The sequence below is a fragment of the Candoia aspera genome, chromosome 1 (genome assembly GCF_035149785.1).
Source record: "Candoia aspera isolate rCanAsp1 chromosome 1, rCanAsp1.hap2, whole genome shotgun sequence".
NCBI lineage: Eukaryota > Metazoa > Chordata > Lepidosauria > Squamata > Boidae > Candoia > Candoia aspera.
Window position 1 is genome coordinate 122,494,314 of NC_086153.1, and position 21,611 is coordinate 122,515,924.

The following is a 21,611-nucleotide window of genomic DNA, read 5'->3' on the forward strand; positions in this document are numbered from 1 at the left end:
GGGATTTATAGAGCCAGCATGCTCACCGGTCGGAGCCCCCGTCTTATTCCGGGAGAAGAAAGACGGGACCCTACGGCTCTGTACCGACTACCGGGGCCTAAACGCGGCTTCCCTGTCCAACAAATACCCCTTACCCCTGGTGAAGGACATGCTCGCCCACCTGTCCACGGGCAAAGTCTTTTCCAAATTGGACCTGCGCGAGGCGTACTATCGCATCCGAATCAGGGAGGGGGACGAATGGAAGACGGCGTTCAACTGCCCCCTAGGCGCTTTCCAGTACAAGGTACTGCCCTTCGGACTCGCGGGGGCCCCTGGGGTGTTCATGCAGCTCATCAATGAGGTACTGCATGAACATCTGTTTAAAGGGGTCCTGGTCTACATCGACGACGTCCTTATTTACACAAAAACATACGAGGAACACGTAACCTTAGTCAGGCAAGTCCTCGACAAGCTCAGAAGGGCGCAGCTCTATGCAAAGCCCACAAAGTGCGAGTTTCACAAAGAGCGCCTAGACTATTTGGGGTATCGAATCTCCGGGGACGGCATCGAAATGGACCCCGCAAAAGTCGAAGCGGTACTAAACTGGGAGCGGCCCCGCAACAGACGGCAACTACAGAGCTTCCTGGGATTCGCGAATTTCTACAGGTCCTTCGCCCGGGGGTTCGCTGAGATAGCCCTCCCCTTAACGGACCTCCTCAAAACCAAAGGGGTGGGGGACACCAGACGCGCCAAGAACCCAGGCACAGTGCTGAATTGGACTCCCGCGTGCCAGACCGCATTCGACAAGCTGAAAGCGCTGTTCACGACGGAGCCAATCCTCGCGCACCCGGACCCAGAACGGCCGTTCGTGGTCCAAGCCGACGCCTCAGACTTCTCCCTGGGAGCCATCCTGCTACAAAAGGACTCCACGGGGCTCCTGAAACCATGCGCCTACCTGTCAAGGAAGTTCTCCGAGACAGAGAGGCGATGGCACGTCTGGGAGAAAGAAGCCTTCGCGGTGAAATCGGCACTAGAGACATGGCGCCACCTACTCGAGGGAGCCACCCAACCATTCGAGGTCTGGACGGACCACCGGAACCTCGAGGCCCTACGAACGCCTAGACGCCTTAGCCCAAAACAGGTCCGATGGGCCCAATTCTTCAGCCGCTTTGATTTCCAGCTGAAGTTCATGCCGGGCAAGAAGAACTTCCTGGCCGACGCCCTCTCCCGGCTGCCCCAAGACGAAGAGCCCGCCCCAGACACCATTGGGACGGTCCTATCCGCCTCGCAACTGGGGATGGCCGTGACCACCCGAAGCGGCGCACGGAGGCAGCTCGACGCTACGGCGCAGCCGACGGCGGGACAACCGGCGACGGAAAGAAGGCAACCGCAACTACCAGGGGGAATGCGCACGGACCTCGCCGCCGCCCTCAAAACCGACCCCTGGTTCCTGGCAAACCCCGACAAGGTAACAATGGCGCAAGACCTGGCATGGGGGGAAGGCAGAATCTACGTCCCGGACTCGCAACGCCAGGCGATCTTGCATAGGTCACACGACGCCAAGCAAGCGGGACACTTTGGGTTCCTCAAGACCCTACACCTAACACGGCGCCAATTCTGGTGGCCCGCGCTCAGGCGAGACGTAAAAACCTACGTGGCGTCCTGCCCAACGTGCGCTAGGGCCAAACGGGCACCAGGCAAACCCGCGGGGCTATTGCAACGGGTGGCAGAACCCTCCCGCCCATGGGAGGAAATCTCTATGGATTTTATAGTGGACCTCCCACCCAGCCAGAAGAAAACGGCCATTTGGGTGGTGAAGGACTACTTCTCAAAGCAGGCCCACTTCATCCCCTGCACGTCGGTCCCATCCGCACAACAGCTAGCCAAACTCTTCCTCATCCACGTGTACAGGCTACACGGATGTCCCGCACGTGTGGTGACCGACAGGGGCACACAGTTCACCTCTAAATTCTGGCGGGCCTTCCTGAAGCTGACGGGGACCCAACAGGCCCTATCTACGGCTTGGCATCCGCAAACGGACGGAGCCACAGAGGTTCTTAATGCCACCTTAGAACAATTCATACGATCATATACTAACTACCACCAAGACGACTGGGCGGAACTGCTCCCGTTCGCCGAAGTCGCATACAACAACGCCGTCCACACGAGCACGGGGAAAACTCCGTTCGAGGTAGTCTCGGGGCGTGACTTCGTCCCCATACCGGAGTTGCCTCGACCCCCGGAGCCCCAGGTGGACGCGGGCGAATGGGGACGGAAGATCGCGGAAGCATGGCCAGTAATCACGGCGGCGCTGCAGGACGCACAGGCAGCCTACAAAGAGCAGGCCGACAAACACCGGCGCCAACAACCAACGTTTCAACCGGGGGATATGGCCTATCTCTCCACCAAGTTCCTAAAGTCAACCCAACCCTCGAAAAAACTGGGGCCTAAGTACATCGGGCCGTTCCGAGTCACGCAAATAGTGAACCCGGTAGCAATACGCCTGGACCTGCCACACAACCTCCGGAGACTCCACCCGGTGTTCCATACCAGCCTCCTAAAACCGGCGACCTCCTCCCGATGGCACCCAAGCATGCCACAGCCCGCACCGCTAATGATCGACGGGCAACACCACTTCGAGATCAGGGACATCCTCGACTCCCGTAAGCAACGAGGAACCCTACACTATCTGGTCAGGTGGAAACATTTCCCCCACCCGGAATGGGTGGCGGCGCACAACGTTAACGCGCCTGACCTGACCAGAGCATTTCACCGGGCATACCCCGACAAACCGCAATCAAGGTCAGCAAAACCAACCCCCCCCCCCGCAGGCCTCCCCCCGCCTCCCGTGCCCCAAGGGAAAGGGCCCCCCCCAAGCCCGCGACTTGGGTGGACCTTCCCCCCCCCGGGACTCACTCCCCCCGCCCCGGGCCCACGGGGTGGTGACAAACGATCGCCAGCACCCTCCCCCCGCCCCCTGGCCGCGGGGGAGTGGCAAGCAAGTCAACAGGGCAACCTGGGGGCAACGCCCAGGAGACACAACAAAGGCGACGCACTCCAAATAAGCAAAAAAGGGCCCTACCTGGAGCTGAGCAGCACCCGACCAGCCACGCCTCTCGCCTCGCCGAACTGAGCCAAACAAACAGGGTGTGGTTGGAGCATGCGCACGCCAGGTCAGAACCCGAGCATGCGCACCATGGACACACCCTGGGAAGGCACGTGGTAGAGGGAAGAGCAAAGGGAGGGGCGACAACTACTCCGGCGGGAACTTTTGAAAAAAAAAAAAAAAAAAAAAAAAAAAAATGTGGCGTTTTGACAGCTCTAAGGGGAAAACCCAGAAACCCGGGGGAGAACACTATTCGGAAAGGGGGCAGTATGTCATGAGTGCCGTTGAGCTAAAGTCATCAGCGCAATGGCACTCATGACAATGACAAGGAAATAGGTGAAGGGGGACAAGTTAAGTAGCCATCAACCCACAACGACTAACGGCTAATAGACAATAGATAAACGGATCACGGAGCCACCCAAGCCATCAGCGGCAATTGCAACGGGGATCGCCCAGCTGAAAGCAATCAGCAGAAGATTGAAAACCGGAGGATGGGCGATCCTGGAAACCCTCAACCAATGGCAGGGCAACACATGGGACAAAGGGGGGTGACGTGATCGAGAGCGAGGGGGCGCTGACCGGCGCGGGGTATTTAAACCCCGCACCGGCGCGCTCCTGTCACTCTCAGCTTTTTTCTAACAACGTTGTACCTATCCTGAAATAAACCAGAGCCTGCTTCGCAACCCAGTGTCTGAACGTTATTCAGAGGTAGGCAGCGCATGACAGCATGCTTAAAGTTGCAAGCATGCAACACTAGAACAGTCTAGAAACACTGTTCTAGAACAGAAGATATGGCAAAATAATATATCATTCCTTGGACCAAAATGACTTTTGATGTTGTAGAGACAGATGCTGGCTTGCATCAAAGAAAATAAAATTAAAAATTGGCCGCTCAAACCTCATAGAGAAGAGTAATATGGAAGCTGCAATGAATTCCACTAACTATAGGGCTTAAATGAGATGCTTCAACCAGTACAATATGGTCTTTCATTTAAAACCTTACCTTCTGTCTGGAAGGAAGTACATTTTCACATAAGGGTTTCTTGGTCGTCCATCTAGCCTAGATGGCAGATCTGTTGCTTGAAGAACATTCACTATTAACTGATGCCCCACTTTATCATACCATAGTTTAATCTAAAAAATTGAAAATAATTCTAAATTATCAATAAAAATCTGTCAGTTTGGGTTTATTTTTATCCAGTCTTGGAGACTAATAGAAGTAACAATACATTCATTTAAAAAATAGAAAAAAATAGAAGTAATTCTTCTCCACATTAAACCCTATCAATAATGTGCTACATTCAACTAAAAGATCTTGATCTTCTGAAATTGATTTAAAGGAAATACGGGAAGTAAAAAGAAATGTAAGAACTTTTCCCACACAAACTATAGTTAACTAATTCCAAACTATGGAAGTCACTAAAAATGGGATATTACAATGGCTTTTAGATTACTTTTACATGGGATTAGACAGCTTCATGGAGGATGAATCTATAAATGAATATGTACGTTATCTATATGCAATCTCCACTTCAAAGGCAGGTTCTGCAGCAACAACAGGAGAGGATTATTCCTATAGGAGGACAACTGAAGGCAGGAATTAATATCTAAATGTGCATGGAACAATGTACCCAGGAGCCCAGTCTGTTGAGTTGGTTTACACATTCAACTATACTGTATTGTTAAAAGTAGTTTCAAATATGTAAAATTTGAGAGTTCACGTCAGTGATTGCAATAGGCAGGAAAACTGTATAGGATGGGGCTGAGTTTACTGTTTTTTGCCATCTTTTCACATCAGCTGCCATTTTGTACACATTATTCCCACTCTCTGTCCCAAAGAACTCAGTCCTCTGTAAGACAGCACACTGTCATTCCCAAAAGAACTTCTGGGGAATAAGCTCCCATCAGAGCAATTAAATATCATTATGTAGCATCATTCTAGTGTGTGCACATGCGTGCTAATGTGTCTGTGTATGCACATGTGTGTAAAAGATGGGTCAGTGGCTGGCGAGTGGCTACTATGAAGAGTTCTTACAGCAGGAGTGAGTTTGAACTTCATTTGTTTTATCCTTTGAAATAACATAGGGTTGGTCCTGTTTTAAAAGTACATGTTCAGATGTTTTCTGAGTAATAGATTATCATCTATCTCAAGATCTATCTATGTGGTTGCTAGGAGTTGAAAACAACTTGATGGCACATAATCAATCAATCAATCAATCTATCAGATGTTTTTAATGCCGTATTGTAAGCCTACACATTTATTTAGTTAAAGCGTAAGATCCGGCAATAGCAAACATATCTTTTCCAAAGAATGCAAATATAAATATTTCAGCAAGTCTGGAAGCAGATAAAATATGTTTTCTATTACCATAATTCTATACTTACCGAGAGCTGCCCAGGTAGGACCTGTGGTGCATCTTTTAAAGCTCCAGGACTAGTAGGGGAAATAACAGAAATTGAAGGCCGTTCCATTTTTTGAGATTCAAATGAGCTAGAACCTGGAAAGAGGAGGAAGAAAATAGAATAATAATAGAAAACCTGAAAGATAATTGTCATGAAAGTGAATGAAGTATGGGTAACAAGAGGGTATTAGCCAAAATAATAAAAGGAATTCTTTCCCTTTTTGCCCTATCTGCAAAAAAAAAAAAAGATAGAAAGAAAGAAGAAGGAAAGAGAAGGACAAGAAAATGAAATAAAAACACTTGGAAATACTTAGAAATGCCAAAGATATGGTACATTTTCAACAAAACATTAAGTTTTAATACCTGTAAAAAGAATATAAGTACATGGATAGCTTTTGAAAGTTATCAGTTAAGGAAAAATCAAATATAATTGCTCTAGCATGATGTTCTGCATTTATTGGAAAAATAGGCCATATGATATTATGTCTTGTTTTCTGTGTTTGAAAACCAAAATTAAATAAGAACTCTATAGTTCAGAAAACTCTGGTTTAATGCATGTTTAATTAAACTCTGGTTTAATGCAAGGTGGGATTTTTGTGTGGAAGCCATCATACAATGAGAAAGGGAAGAAAAAGTGCCAGTTCTCATAATGATTACAGCTTAAGCCTGGGGAAAAAACAGATCACACTGAATAATTAAGTGAGTTTGTACGATCAAGCAGTATATTTTGGCAACTCCTCAAAAAGTAGGCATGCCACAATCTCGTGATATGACTGCAGCTGACCAACTCATATCTCTATAGTGTGTCAGACATTGTGAATGGTTCCCCTGGCTGTATGAGCTACTGCTATTTATTGTCCCATGTATTTTAGTGTGAGTCTTGCAGACTATCCATTGGTATGAATAAAGTATATACAGCATGACTATCAAAGATAGCTGTGGGGGAAGGAAGATTGCGCTGGTAAACTGAATAATATTGAATGACATCTTATGAATCAGTGTTGTTTCAATCTCAGCAGCTGGCACAAAGTCAGTACTTACTAGATTCTAGTGGAGGATGAGAAGTCTCAGGAATCCTTGGAATGTCACTGAAATATACATGTATACAGAAAATTTTGAAATGCCTGAAATGCCAGTTGTTCCACAGAGCAATGCTATAAACTAATTTTCAATCCATATACATAATTATTTGTTTAATGCTGTTTAATAAAACAGAGGGTTTGGCCCTTGAATATTTATTCAAAAAACATTTTAAAAAACCCAGACTTAAGGTTTTTGACATATCTCTGCTAGACAGTTACTTTTACTGCAATGATTTGCTCATTTTTTAAAGAAAGGTGGGAACTCACATCTCTTAAGGAATGTGGTTTGACAATGATAATACAAACAGCAACTTCAATGTGAACACCATCATATTTATATTGTAGTTGGACAGGCCACAATATTTCACCATCACACAACAGGAAAAAGTAAATAGGAGAGGAGGAAGGTGAGATTACATAATGCTAATTTGGGGAAAGAACGGGACTTAACTCACTAGAAATTTTTATGCACACACCTGAAGGAGTTTGCTGAATTAAACCTACAAAAAAACCTTATAATAATAAAGAGAGAGAAACAAGAAACTTGGAAACAGTTAAGTAAACAAACATAATCCTCCTTTTAAATGCATCGGGTTACAATATACATGGAAACTTAAAACACACCTAACTTCATTTATATAACTAAACATGTCATACTGGACTTTAGTCCAGAAAGACTTCTGAAGTATACGCTGCAAGACTTTTTACCTTTAATCCCAAATGACTGAAACTAGGATTTGCCAGGCTTTAAACTACATGATAATTTTTACCACTGTCTGTTACACATGTATGATATCATCTATGCTGTGTAGAACCCAAGGGACTTTTGTTACACAGGAATTCAGAAAGATCATAGATATGATCCTGCCTTTAATTTAATTTAAATGCCATTCTTATAGATGGCCACCCTCCATAAGACTCCGGGCCTTTTAAAACATTACATTAAGAACAATAGAGCCAGTACTAAAAGAGAAATAAGTAAACCAGTCCTCCCTCCCAGCATCCAGTAAGAGCAACAATCTAAGAATTAAAAGCCCTTGAAGGAAGGAATTCCAAAGGGGTGGAGCCATCATGGAAAAGCCCATTCTCCTGACTATCCTCCACAGACTTCATGGGGGAGCGGGGAATCCTCAAAAACCTAACTGGAGACAATCCTGAATGTATTCAGGCAGCAAGCTATTAAAGGCTGCACAGATAATAACCAGCTAGTTATTATCTGTAGCCAGTGTAGTGTAGGCAACACTGATGATATATGATTATGGTGGCCCTCACCCAACAATAAGGGGGCTGCTGGGTTTTGCTGCAGCTTCCTGATAGTCTTCAAGGGCATCCCTAGGCATAGCACATTGCAGTGTTCTCCCCTAGTGGGGATGAGGGCATATTGCAGTCAACAACTCAGATAGATACATGATGGCATGCAAGTCATGAGTACTGATGGCGAGCAGGAGGGGGCCTCTATCCAGGGGGGAAAATGCATTAAGCAGCCATTCAAAGAGACACAGATCAGACCCGCCTTAACTTTTGGGGTTTATCTGTCTGGGTTTTTCCCACGCTTCTTCAGTTTGTTAGGATTTTCTGTCTTATGTAGCAGCAATAAACACTAGAGACCTATTCCTCGTCTCAGCGTGATTCCTGTTAGGACATGCTTCTTCTTTATCCTTACTAAGATTTTTCTCTTAACACTGAAAGCCATAACATCCATCCTTTCCCAGCTGATTTAGTACACTGGTAAAGGAAAGGTGAAAAATAAAGCAGTAATTTATAGAGAAGAGACTGGATCCAAACTTGATAATGTTTACCGTAGACCCACTGAAATAAATGGAGCTTAAAATAACTCTTTCACTTTAATTTTAATGGATCCACTGTTGGTGTGACTAACTCTGCATCCAATATAGTATGTTTGCATGCACTTGAATTTATATTATTTCACACCATTATTTCCACAAATGTAACACTGCTATTTATGAGTGAAACTTACATGTTTCAATACATAGGTTATAATAGTTATATAATATTAATAACAACAGTATTCTTTGAAAAATCCTATTGATGGTGTATAAATAAAATTAAAATGTAGCAAGTTAGAGTAATGTTCACAATATTATTAGTGCTTACTGGGCTCACATTTTATTAAATTACATCTGATCAGTTGTAAATCTGAAGGAGCAGTATAGAAGCATATCTGTAACTGGTGATGAGATCTGTACCCAAATATACAAAATATGACATATATTAGTATGAACATTTCCCCCTTATAGTTACCATTATAGCTGGAGCCTTCCAGATTTGCTGCCAAAGACTTGTCTTGAGAATCCAATTAAGAGAACACTAAGGTTGTCCCTTCAATCTTTTTCTTTTTTCATTTTTTTAAAGAATACCAATGTATATGTTAATTTAATATAATGTGCTTTTATATCCATATGCCTGCATTTATGAGAGAGAGAGAGACTAAAAAAAATTGCAAAGCAAACTTTACCCAATAGGCCTTGAAACAATAATTTCAACTTGAGGTTCTGATTTGGATTCTAAAATAATGTTGTAAACTTCTTCATTTGTAGCTCCAGGAAGTGGTTTACCATTCCATTCTAGAACTTCATCACCTGGAATTTAAAAACAAAGGATACTTTCTTTTGTATGATTTCACACATAGGGTGAGACAAAATATATTCACAAATATAAATTGTTAGCTTCTTTTCTAGGCTAGATCTGTGGGTGTAAATTCAGAGATAATAAAACTTTGCAACAGAAAATCACTCTTCTTGAACATACTTCTCACATCAAAACACTGAGCTGTCACCAAAATTTAACTGGCCAGACAGAAACATGACAAGAAACCTAACTTACTTCAAATGGGCTATCACCCAATTCGGCTAACACACATCACATGCAATGGGACCAGTATACAGTAGCTAATTGGAACACAGCATGTGCTATCAAAAACAAAGAACTCTGCTACCATCCCACCTCTCTCAGTGCTAGTACTTGTTGTTGTTGTTTATTCGTTTAGTCGCTTCCGACTCTTCGTGACTTCATGGACCAGCCCACGCCAGAGCTTCCTGTCGGTCGTCAACACCCCCAGCTCCCCCAGGGACGAATCCATCACCTCTAGAATATTATCTATCCATCTTGCCCTTGGTTGGCCCCTCTTCCTTTTGCCTTCCACTCTCTCATCAGCATCTTCTCCAGGGTGTCCTGTCTTCTCATTATGTGGCCAAAGTATTTCAGTTTTGCCTTTAATATCATTCCCTCAAGTGAGCAGTCTGGCTTTATTTCCTGGAGTATGGACTGGTTTGATCTTCTTGCAGTCCAAGGCACTCTCAGAATTTTCCTCCAACACCACAGTTCAAAAGCATCTATCTTCCTTCTCTCAGCCTTCCTTATGGTCCAGCTCTCGCAGCCATATGTTACTACGGGGAACACCATTGCTTTAACTATGTGGACCTTTGTTGTCAGTGTGATGTCTCTGCTCTTAACTATTTTATCGAGATTTGTCATTGCTCTTCTCCCAAGGATTAAGCGTCTTCTGATTTCCTGACTGCAGTCAGCATCTGCAGTAATCTTCGCACCTAGAAATACAAAGTCTTTCACTGCTTCTACATTTTCTCCCTCTATTTGCCAGTTATCAATCAAGCTGGTTGCCATAATCTTGGTTTTTTTGAGGCTTAGCTACAAGCCAGCTTTTGCACTTTCTTCTTTCACCTTCATCATAAGGCTCCTCAGTTCCTCTTCGCTTTCAGCCATCAAAGTGGTATCATCTCCATATCTGAGATTGTTAATGTTTCTTCCAGTGATTTTAACTCCAGCCTTGGATTCCTCAAGCCCAGCATGTCGCAAGATGTGTTCTGCGTACAAGTTGAATAGGTAGGGTGAGAGCATACAGCCCTGCTGTACTCCTTTCCCAATCTTAAACCAGTCCGTTGTTCCGTGGTCTGTTCTTACTGTTGCTACTTGGTCGTTATACAGATGCTTCAGGAGGCAGACAAGATGACTTGGTATCCCCATACCACTAAGAACTTGCCACAATTTGTTATGGTCCATACAGTCAAAGGCTTTAGAATAGTCAATAAAACAGAAATAGATGTTTTTCTGAAACTCCCTGGCTTTTTCCATTATCCAGCGGATATTGGCAATTTGGTCCCTAGTTCCTCTGCCTTTTCTAAACCCAGCTTGTACATCTGGCAATTCTCGCTCCATGAATTGCTGAAGTCTACCTTGCAGGATCTTGAGCATTGCCTTACTGGCATGTGAAATGAGTGCCACTGTTCGATAGTTTGAACATTCTTTAGTATTTCCCTTTTTTGATATGGGGATATAAGTTGATTTTTTCCAATCTGATGGCCATTCTTGTGTTTTCCAAATTTGCTGGCATATAGCATGCATTACCCTGACAGCATCATCTTGCAAGATTTTGAACAGTTCAGCTGGGATGCCGTCGTCTCCTGCTGCCTTATTAGCAATGCTTAAGGCCCATTCAACCTCACTCTTCAGGATGTCTGGCTCTAGCTCCCTGACCACACCGTCAAAGCTATCCCTGATATTGTTATCCTTCCTATACCGGTCTTCCGTATATTCTTGCCACCTTTTCTTGATCTCTTCTTCTTCTGTTAGGTCCTTGCCATCTTTGTTTTTGATCATACCCATTTTGGCCTGGAATTTACCTCCAATGTTTCTAATTTTCTGGAAGAGGTCTCTTGTCCTTTCTACTCTATTGTCTTCTTCCACTTCCGTGCATTGCTTGTTTAAAAATAATTCCTTTTCTCTTCTGGCTAACCTCTGGAATTTTGCATTTAATTGGGCATATCTCCCCCTATCACTGTTGCCTTTTGCTTTCCTTCTTTCTTGGGCTACTTCTAGTGTCTCAGCAGACAGCCATTTTGCCTTCTTGATTTTCTCTTTCTTTGGGATGTATTTTGTTGCCACCTCCTGAACAATGTTGTGAACTTCTGTCCATAGTTCTTCCGGGACCCTATCTACTAAGTCCAGTCCCTTAAATCGATTCTTCACCTCCACTGCATATTCTTTAGGAATATTAGTGAGCTCATATCTAGCTGATCTGTGGGTCTTCCCTAATCTCTTTAGTCTGATCCTAAATTGTGCAAGAAGAAGTTCATGATCTGAACTACAGTCAGCTCTAATCTATATATTCTAGCCCGCCAAGAGGAGAAGACTAGCCTGGCAGCATGAGAGAGGTTAAAATTCATTCAAAAGGTCAGCTGAAAATTGAAAGTCTTCAAGTGGTTTTAATATTCAATGTTTTCAGGAGGTCTCAGATTTTTTTTCTATGTCAGGCTATGAGCAGCTTAGCTACTTTGACATTAGCGTGCAATGCAGCATATTTCCACTGTAACACAGTTTGTTGATTTCTAATCATCTGAAGGTAAAACCTGATGGTTTCCTTCCTTTGGTCCAACAAATGTTTTTCAGAACTCCTGAACTTGCACTGCTTCCTGAAACGAGTCTTTGGTGTAGAGAAGGTCATTTCCTTCTCTCTGCCAAGTTTTTTTCTGCTTCAAAAAGAATAGTAAGATGTGACACTTCCACAGTTTTGGTTTACAGAAGGTGCCCTTGTTCATTAGCAGGTATATACAGCCAGTGTTACAAAGAGTCTCAGGCACGTCTCTTCATCTGAAGTTCATGGAAATCAGTCTAGAATTAAAATTTGGTTTTTGTTCACATAAATTGATACTATTATCAATATTTGAATTATATGGAAACCTTTTCAGTTCTTTATGCCTTTCTATCACATATAGGTAAGATCTATATACTCCTAGGGACATAGTAACTTTGTATTTGATAAAAATTGTTTTAGCATGTGTGACTCTTTTCTTTGTGTACAGAGTGCTTCTAAATTCCATCTATGCACTAATAAAGACATTTTAACCAATATAATCGTGTTCAGCTTGAATCGATAACCTTTACATTGCCCCCATTGCATTAGGTTGAAATATTTACAGAGGGAACTATACACTGAAACTGTAAATATAGTACATAACATCAGCACTATACAGATTTTGAGAATATTAAGACAAAATCATTCCCATAACTGAGATACCTGCTCTTAGATGTCCCACCACATCAGCCAAGCTACCTTTCTTTACTTTGGTAATGAAGGCACCAAGTCGTCCTAAATCGGTCATTTTTCCTCCTACAACCTGAAAATAGATATGCCACCTTTCAGAATACCAAACTGTATTTTAACTAAAATAATGGGAATCTATATTCAGTTCAATGCCTTTTACCTATATATACCACACAAGCTTACATCTTTCAAAGGAAAATGATTGTTTGTGCCAAGTTAATACTTTTTGTGATTTTTAAGAGATCCACATTCATGTGACTATTCAACTTGCAAAGACTTCAGCTTGAGAACCTTTACTGTTGCATAACTGAAAGGCACACATGCCTGTAGAAGTGGAAGTTATCTATTTACTTCAGTTTGTCAACACATGAAAAGTTCTATCACTAAGCATGGATTTTGTTGTTTTTTTTTGCAAACATTTCATTACCAAACTATGTAATGTTTTTGTTGGTTTTTAACCTTATGTTTGCTGCAGAGTTGCAGCTGGTGAGATGGGTGGCTATCTAAATCAATATAATGGATGGATGGATGGATGGATGGAATCATCAGTGATCTGACTCACCATAGTGGAGTTTGCTGGTTTTTTATGTATGACAACTTGTCTGACCTAACTTGATCAAGGTTGTTGTATGTGTGCCTGTTTCTGGTTGGCTGCACTGCTTCATCTTAGAGCGTTCCTGCCTATGGTTTTGGTTCTCACTGATGTGCATGTTGATTGCTGGGTGTGTGATAGGGAGGGAAGGAGAATATGCCCTGGGCCTTTGCTGTCTTTTTTAAATAGCTTGGGTAATAAGTTTGTCTCTATTTGTCTGCTAATGGCTGATGTATCAGAACATCAAGCTACTATGAATTCTCTTGCATTCTTGGATTTGGCTTGATCTAAAATGTTTACAGTTTTCCAATTGACTTTATAATTCAATCTGTCTATGTGTTGTGAAATTAAAGAATTTACATCATGTCTTCTGACTGCTTCCTGGTGTTCATGTATGCATTCTGCTAATCTTCTGACAGTGATTTTCACAGTCTTTACATTGTATGTTGTAATAATTCCTGTTCTGTCTTCTGTAGTTGTTTGACTTGGGGGGTTGCTTAAGAAGCTTTGGAGAGATTGCTGCTGTGGTGTTTGTATAATCTCTGATTTGTTTGTGTGTCTATCCATCAAACTGAAAGTACATGGTGAGGCAAAGATCTATCAGCTCCATGATTCTAGCTTTTCCCATTTTTGTATGCTTGACTAGGTTTGATTTCATCTTCCTTAATTGTTACGTCTTTAATTCTGTCAGGGCACTGAAATTGCATGTTCATTCCCATCTATGAGGTGTCAAGTTTAGTGAGTTCTTTGGTTAAGTTGTATGTTGGGATCTCTGGTAGCTTCACAATTGAGTGGAGTGGTATGTTTGCAAGAAAAAAACCCAAGCTCAGCTAACATTACAATCCCAACATTTCAACCCTGAGCACTAAAAATATTCTCCACTATTGAGTACCATCACCTTTCAAAGCCAATGTTTAAGGAACAGAGATAGCAACAGAAACCTTGACATAATTTCCCTAAACCTTGGAACCTGCAGTATGGTTGACTCCAAAGATAAAATACACCTATATTGATATATTCTTTTTTAGGATGACAGAGTCATGGTATTTAATAATATTAGCTATCATTCATAGTTACTGTCATTTTTTGTAGGACAGAAAGGACATCATGTAGTTAATGACCACTACAGTAATCTAGCCCTTTCTACCAGCTCTTCGTAGAGGCAAAGTTCAGACAATTTGGCTGAGGATCTAGAAAGACAGCAAGAAGAAATCACTGGCTCCTGACTCCATGAATTATCAGAAGCATGCATCATTCAATGTGATTGGCTATTAAAAGTGGCAAGATGTACCCTTACTGACTGTAGTTTTCCTCCTACATGACAAGGATTTGGAATTTACTTATATGTACTTCTAAAAACTAGGAATTCATGGAGGAAAAGAAATGTCATGAGTGTTTACTGACCTAACCATTGGCTATGTATCAATTATAAAGTTGTACCTATCCCAAATACTGTACACTGAAGAGGCAGAATGCTAGAAAAGACCATATTTTTGGATCAGCTTCCATTTACTGTTCAGGATATGTTCAGCCAAAATGCTAACCAATTGTTAACTAGAACAATTTAGTGAGATGAGCGGTGACTAAATCTGAAATATAAATAAATATAAATAAATAAAACATGGTTCACTGAATTAACCCAATTGCATGGATTTGAACAACACACTGCACAGTAATTTAACTGCACTCTTTGGGTCACACAATACTCAGAGCCACAAACTGGCGAAGTACAATTTAGCCATGTATGTTGTGTGAATTCAGCCTTAAAAATTAAGAAGTGTGGAACAGTTTAATTTCTGTTTCTCCTTTTCCATCTCAAGGTCCTACTTGAATGATAAGCTAAAATCCTGCTAAGGAAACTTCATAATTTTGGTCAGTGGCTGGTCTTAATACAAAAGATTAATGGAAACAGGTTTACAGTATAGGCTCCAAGGCACTTACTTTGAGTCCCAGTAATGCACCTGACTCTTTTGGCATAGTTGTTCTCTTGTTGAGAATAACACGACCGATTAGCCGATCTCCTTCTTTAGACGGTTGCCAAGTTACAGGATGCTATTACATATATATAAATAAAGGAAAGCAAATGAATCGAAAAACTGGTTTTGTGGTAAAGACTTTGGGTCTCTACTTTTTTACTGATCCCTTACTTTTATTACTCACACTCATTATTTAAATGGCTTGTTATCTTCAGAATTAGAAGAAATCTTTATCTTGCATTATGTTTAATACAGAAAAATGTACAGCATATTTAACAACCTGCGACCTAATATATTTTGGATTATAAAAAGGCCTCTCTAATAAGACAAATTCCAGAGACCCCCATTACAGCAGAGCACACACTGACAAACAGTTGAATGAAACTAATTCCTTTCATCTCTAAGTAAGGAAATTTATGAGAGACAACACCCTTCTGTCCTCCTCCAGGTTAAATAGCAGGGAAGGAATTTACTTGATGCTTTTGTTCATTGAATCTCCCCATGGCTCAGGAAGGAAAGGATTTAAACTCATTTCAGGATTGTGGAGTATAAATCTTCTAGGATTCAGGGAAAAAATCAACTGTACTCAGGTAAGTGAAGTAAGTAATCAGAGTGCATTGTTTTATTTAATTTGCAGGAGCTCAAAGCCTTGTCCGATTCCTTTCACAGTTACTTTCCCTGAGGCTCAATCTTTGGATGAGCCTACCCACAGTCCTTTTTCCTCTAAGACTGTGTTCTCTTATTGCTGTTTGTTTTCTAATAAAGGAAATACGACCTAATAGAGATCCTTTCGGTTCCAGTTTGTGTTTTGTGGGTTATAATCCAACAACATAGCTCAGAAAGCCTAGACCTCTGCAAGTTACCAGTTACTGGGCTGAAACTTCCCTCACATTTTGCCAGTTAAATGAAAGGCCAAGATATTTTCTTCCTTTTGGGTTTGCTCCTAAATCCCTGTCTGAGGAGCAGAAAGAAGGTAGTGGCAATAAATCTGCTGTATCAACTGGACTGTCCTGGGTACATGACAGCAGGCCCAGATGGAAGTGAAACTTACAAAGGTGAACAATGGGACTGTGGACAAGCAAGGCTCAATCAACCATATTTAAATATAGATTTGTTATGCAAAAATGGGATTGTCCAACACAAAACAAGAATGTACATAATTTGGACCTGAATTTGGGTTGGTGAGACATATATAGGATACACCTTTATAATGTTCATCTCCACATATTTTATTCTGCTTTTGTATGTATGTTTACTATATAGCAATGGGTTGGATCCTACATTTGCTGCAATCAGCAGTAGCATCCTGTTAGCATACTTCTGTTTACAGTTCTTACTCTGGAGGGTTGGGGGATTCTTCAAGAGGAGCTGGAACCAGTGGAAACTATGTCCTTCACTTCCACTTTTATGACCTTCCCTTGAAATGGAAGACTTCTACAAACAGAATACATTATTCCATGAATGGAAAACACCTTAAGATCCAATGTTGATAAACATTTCTTAGATTATATGGGTTACATGGCATACCAGGAACTGTCAACAACATTATGATGGTTATGAAATAATATTATTTAATTTAAACCAACAAAACAATTATATATATTTCTTACCGAGCTAATAGGGGATGTATCTCTACTGTGCCATGTGGCAGGATCCAACCAGTAATAATCCAAGTCACCTGGAAGAGTTATGAACAGAAGGAAATATGTATTCTCTCATATTAAGAAAGTTATATGAATGAATATCTGTATCCAGAAGTGTAATGTAAAATATCTGTCTGCAAGAGAAGCATTAAGTATACTATACTGGTCCTTTTACATACAGAGCATGTGCATGGTATGAATATCAGCTATTTGAATTCCACAGCCCAATTTATGAAAATCTGGAGCACCTGTATAAATGTGCATTTATATCCTGTAGGGCCCACTAAGTGCATGCTTTCGAAAATATATATAGTTGGATCCAGAGTAAAGTTAGTTCTACATAATTTCTTTCAAACTGAGAAAATTAAGACATGATTATCCCATTGATTTAAACAGAATTTAAATTGAATTAATTCACAGCAAATCCTGTAATTATCTAACTACTTCTTACTGATTTCAAGGACATCTATATACTACTAAAACTCTCATGTCTGTTTGTCTGTTTGTAACCTTCAATTGGGCAAAACAGTGCATCATAGGGCAATGATTTTTGAACAAAGGCACCTCAAATGAGCTAATTTACAGAATATGCCCAAAACCTAGGACACATTATTCCCATGGGATTGAAATTTGGTAAAGTTGTGGCCACTTCAGCCCTGTCATACTGCTGTGGTCAGTCACAGTCACATGATTGTAATTTCCTATGCTCCCTGACAGCTTCCCACAAGTCACTGGGGAAGCCAGCAGCAAGTCTAAACTCAATTGTGTTTGCCAACACTACCTGCCAGTTTCCCACAAGCAAAGGCAGGGCAGAAGCCAGCAGGTAGTTGCAAGTCCAAGTAGCTACTGCTGGGTGGGGGAGGGAGCAAGGGAGTTCACAAGAACTGCAGCGAGGGTTGGGGAGGCTGCACAAGGGTACGAGGGGGTGCTCAAGAGTTGTGGTGAGGGTCACGGAGGGTGTGTGAGGGTGTGGGTCAAGAAGGGAGTATGGGGGTATGGCACGGGTCGGGGAGGGTGCATGAGAGTGTGGCGTGGGTCAGGGAGGGTGTGTGGGATATGCAATGTTAGCAGATTGCTCTAATGCAGCAGAAGTAAGTAAGAATGAGAGACCAGGCATTTCTTTATAAAAGATTGTATTAAATAAAAAACATTACTTAGAAGTAAAACAATAAACAGATTAACCAGCTAGCTAACTAACAACAGAGACTTAGAGAGACTGACCAGAGACTGCCAGCAAGAAGCTGGTGTACATCATTAATATATTCTGTCCTATGTACATCAACCAAACAGGGGCTTCTTAACCTTATAAAGATATAACCTTTAGTTCCTGAGAGTAAGACCCAGACAGCTAGGCACCAAAAGGTCCACTTAGAAAAGCAGCCCCCACCTTTTTTTCCTGTGAGGTGTCTTTTTAAAAACTCAAGCCTCTGAAATTCTTCTATGATTAAAAAATATTCAATATGCAAGTGGCCAGTGCAGCATGAGCACAGAGGGACTGGGGGAGGGTGCCTGGGTGGGGGAGACTGGGTTTGCCAGTGTATTAAGCAGTAAAAACAAACAAATAAACTGTTATAACCAACTGTCCCATAATAAGAATAGAAATTTAATACAGAAGATTCTGCTTAATCCTGGAATTCGTTAAAAAAAAAAAAGACTGCAATTGTACACACATTTATATTGGGGGGGGGGGGGTCGCACTGAGAGAAGGGCACATGTAACACCTTTGCTGTGCGAGCTGCACTGGGTACCAGTTTGCTTCTGGGCCCAATTCAAGATGTTGGTTATCACCTTTAAAGCCCTACATGGCATGGGACTGGGTTACCTGAGGGACCACCTCTTCCCAATTATAACAGTCTGTCCCACCCGATCATGCAGAGAGGGCACGTTACAGACCCCATCTGTAAGAGAATTTCATTTGGCGGGGTCCAGGAAGCAGGACTTCTCTGCAGTAGCTCCCGCCCTCTGGAACATCTTGCCCCTGGAGGTGAGGTTAGCCCCATTGCTCCTGGCCTTCCGGAGGAATTTGAAGACCTGGCTCTGCCACCTGGCTTGGGGCGGGGAGGGGAGTCATCATGTTTGGGGATGGCTAGTGCCCTAGAGTGCTCGGTGCATATAAGGACTGAGTTGTCATCTGCCATTTGGACTCTATTTTTATCTATAATTATTATTTAGCTGTAACTGTATTTTTAGATATTATATTTTATATATTGTAATTTTATTGTATATTTATTGTTTTATTGATTATTGTTGTAAACTGCCCAGAGTCCCTCTGGTGGGAGGAGATGGGCAGTCACAAATTTGATAAAATAAATAAATAATAATAATTAAAAAAAATAAAAAAAATAAAAGTACTGTTCTTTTAGTTGCAGTTTTATGATTGTAAGCTGCTTCATTCTAATTATATCTTGGAGGTTTTAAATGTTTTGCTATATTATATTTTTCTCAATTGTTGTGGGGTATAAATTTTATAAATAAATAAATACTTCTGTGTAGGCAGTTAAAGGTTTGCATTATTATTGTTGAGTAAGAATAACATAAGATTTCCCCCGTTGTTTCAGTGGTAAATTAATATAGGCTGTGCAATCTTCATATTAGTATACCTTGAACTGATTATATAACAAAAGCCATTATCCCTTAACTCTATCCCCATCTATAATGTATGTTATAATAGTAATAATAATATAAAAGAACTTTATAGGGCTGAAATACAGAATATCTATTTGAAGTTCTTCGACCATTTTTCATACGTTATTATTGTTGCTATCACACTTATTTCACTGTCACGTTCTTTATTTAAATATGTAACATACTACAAGTGTAGGATATGTAAATAGCCATTTAAGAACTAGATTGAATAGACTAAAAAATGGTAACATACTCTACACGGAATACAACAGCATTTGCTGGTCCTTCCCCTATCCCCTAAGTCATAAACTAGGTGAAAATCTGTTATGTATGGTTAGCCTAATCTATGCCAAATGTATACAGGTAGTCCTCATTTAATGACCATTCGTTCAGCGACCATTCAAAGTTACAACATTGAACAAATGGTAGATATGACTGGTCCTCCAAATTATGGCCACTGCAGCGCCCCTGTGGTCATGTGATCAAAATTCGGGCATTTGGCAGCCTGTCCACATTTATGACTGCAGTGCATGCTTCAAGTCCCCTCACCTGCCTATCCCCCCCCGCCATCTCTAACCTTTTGGCTGCCCTGCACTCCACCACCTACTCCTGCCCCCACCCACTGCCCCCACTGACCTTCACCATCTTTTTCCTCCCACTGCTGATGAGGTGCACCCGGCTGAGGCAGCTGCTTGGCCGGTCCCAAGACCCTTGTGTAGCCTCCACACACAGGCTTCAGCGAGGCCTTGCAAGGCTTTGGGGATGCTGTGTGAAGCTTTGGGGAGGCCTTGGGGAGGCAAAGGGCCAGCAGCTGCCTTGACCAGCATACCTCATCAGCAGCAGGAGGAAGAAGACAACAAAGATCAGCTGGGGTCAGCTGAGGCAGCAGGGGTAGCAGCAGTGGCAGAGTGCAGGGCAGCCAAAAGGGCAGAGATGGGGGAGCTAGGTGGGTAGGAGGAGTTGAAATGGAGGCGACCCTGGCAGGGCAGGAGAAGCATGAGATCCTCACCTAACGACAATGTGGTCCCAGCCTAATGATCACAACCGGGAATTCCAGAACTGCTGTCGCTAAGTGGTGCAGTCATATGATATTTCACTTAACAACCACTACGCTTAGCGATGGAAATTCCAGTCCCAATTAGGGTTGTTAAGTGAGGACTACCTATAAACAAAATATTTATACATGCATATAATCTGCAACCATACCTATTACAGAGTTTCTGATCAAGTATCTAAAGCTTATGTGCCTGTACTTCATAACAGCTTCTGGTTGACTGCTATCGGACACATGATGCTTGATTATATATCTGCCTGGTCCACTACAGTAGTATCATTTATTGTTTATAGCCAACAGAGTTCTTTATTAACTGATTCCTTCCAGATTCCAAAGCTTGACACACCTAGATTTTTTTAATTAGATAAGCTATTACATGACAAAGAGTGATAAAGAATAAATTAGTGCTATATATTATTACTGTTGTTTCTCACAATTGTTAATTATTATTATTATTTGTACATTCTCTGCTTTTTTGAGAATTTGAATATATATAAAAGCAGGTTATACCTTGTCTAAAATAAATAAAAGCATATGCTGTATCCCTGTTATTGCTGGGGGTAGATGAAATTAGTAGGAAGAATAATAACTATTTAATAATCCTGATCCCTCAGGTTATTTCCAGGGTCAGATGGGGAAAGATAAAGGCCATTTCAAGAGGACATGCTGATCAGAAATAAACTTACACTTAACATCCTCCTGCAAATTATAGTGAGCTACGTGAGACTAAAACAGAACACTTACAGAGGATTGTCTGTAGGTTGAGTCATGGCAACTGGATTTCTTTCTTTTTGGTAGAAACTTTTCACTGCTTGTCCAAGCAGCTTCTTCGGTCTCAACCTACAGACAGTTCCACCTGGATGACTAAGAATCTTCATTGACTTACAGAGGATACAACCCTCCTTTAAAATCAGTCACAGATGAAAGCTAGTTTATCAAATAAAAAATGCACATAGAAAACTGGAACCTGAGGGAGATGGCAAGAAGAAAACCCACTGACTTTGACAAACTAGCTTTCCATTTTCCAAATAACTGTTGTGCCCATCTTCTTCCATTCACATCAATTAAAAGCA

The 21,611-nt window shown here is 41.8% G+C and overlaps 1 protein-coding gene across 5 annotated transcripts in view; it reads right to left on the reverse strand.

Annotated features, from left to right (window-relative positions):
* The window catches only part of RIMS1 (regulating synaptic membrane exocytosis 1), a 279,319-nt gene that overhangs the window by 106,804 nt on the left and 150,904 nt on the right, over positions 1 to 21,611 (reverse strand). For all 5 annotated transcript variants that reach the window (XM_063313122.1, XM_063313105.1, XM_063313140.1 and 2 more), the window contains exons 6-12: positions 16,827 to 16,894; positions 15,182 to 15,292; positions 12,622 to 12,721; positions 9,046 to 9,169; positions 6,529 to 6,575; positions 5,471 to 5,583; positions 4,089 to 4,219 (exon numbers count right to left, since the gene is read on the reverse strand). In XM_063313122.1, the coding sequence (XP_063169192.1) occupies positions 4,089 to 4,219; positions 5,471 to 5,583; positions 6,529 to 6,575; positions 9,046 to 9,169; positions 12,622 to 12,721; positions 15,182 to 15,292; positions 16,827 to 16,894 (694 nt within the window). The remainder of the gene's footprint in view (positions 1 to 4,088; positions 4,220 to 5,470; positions 5,584 to 6,528; positions 6,576 to 9,045; positions 9,170 to 12,621; positions 12,722 to 15,181; positions 15,293 to 16,826; positions 16,895 to 21,611) is intronic.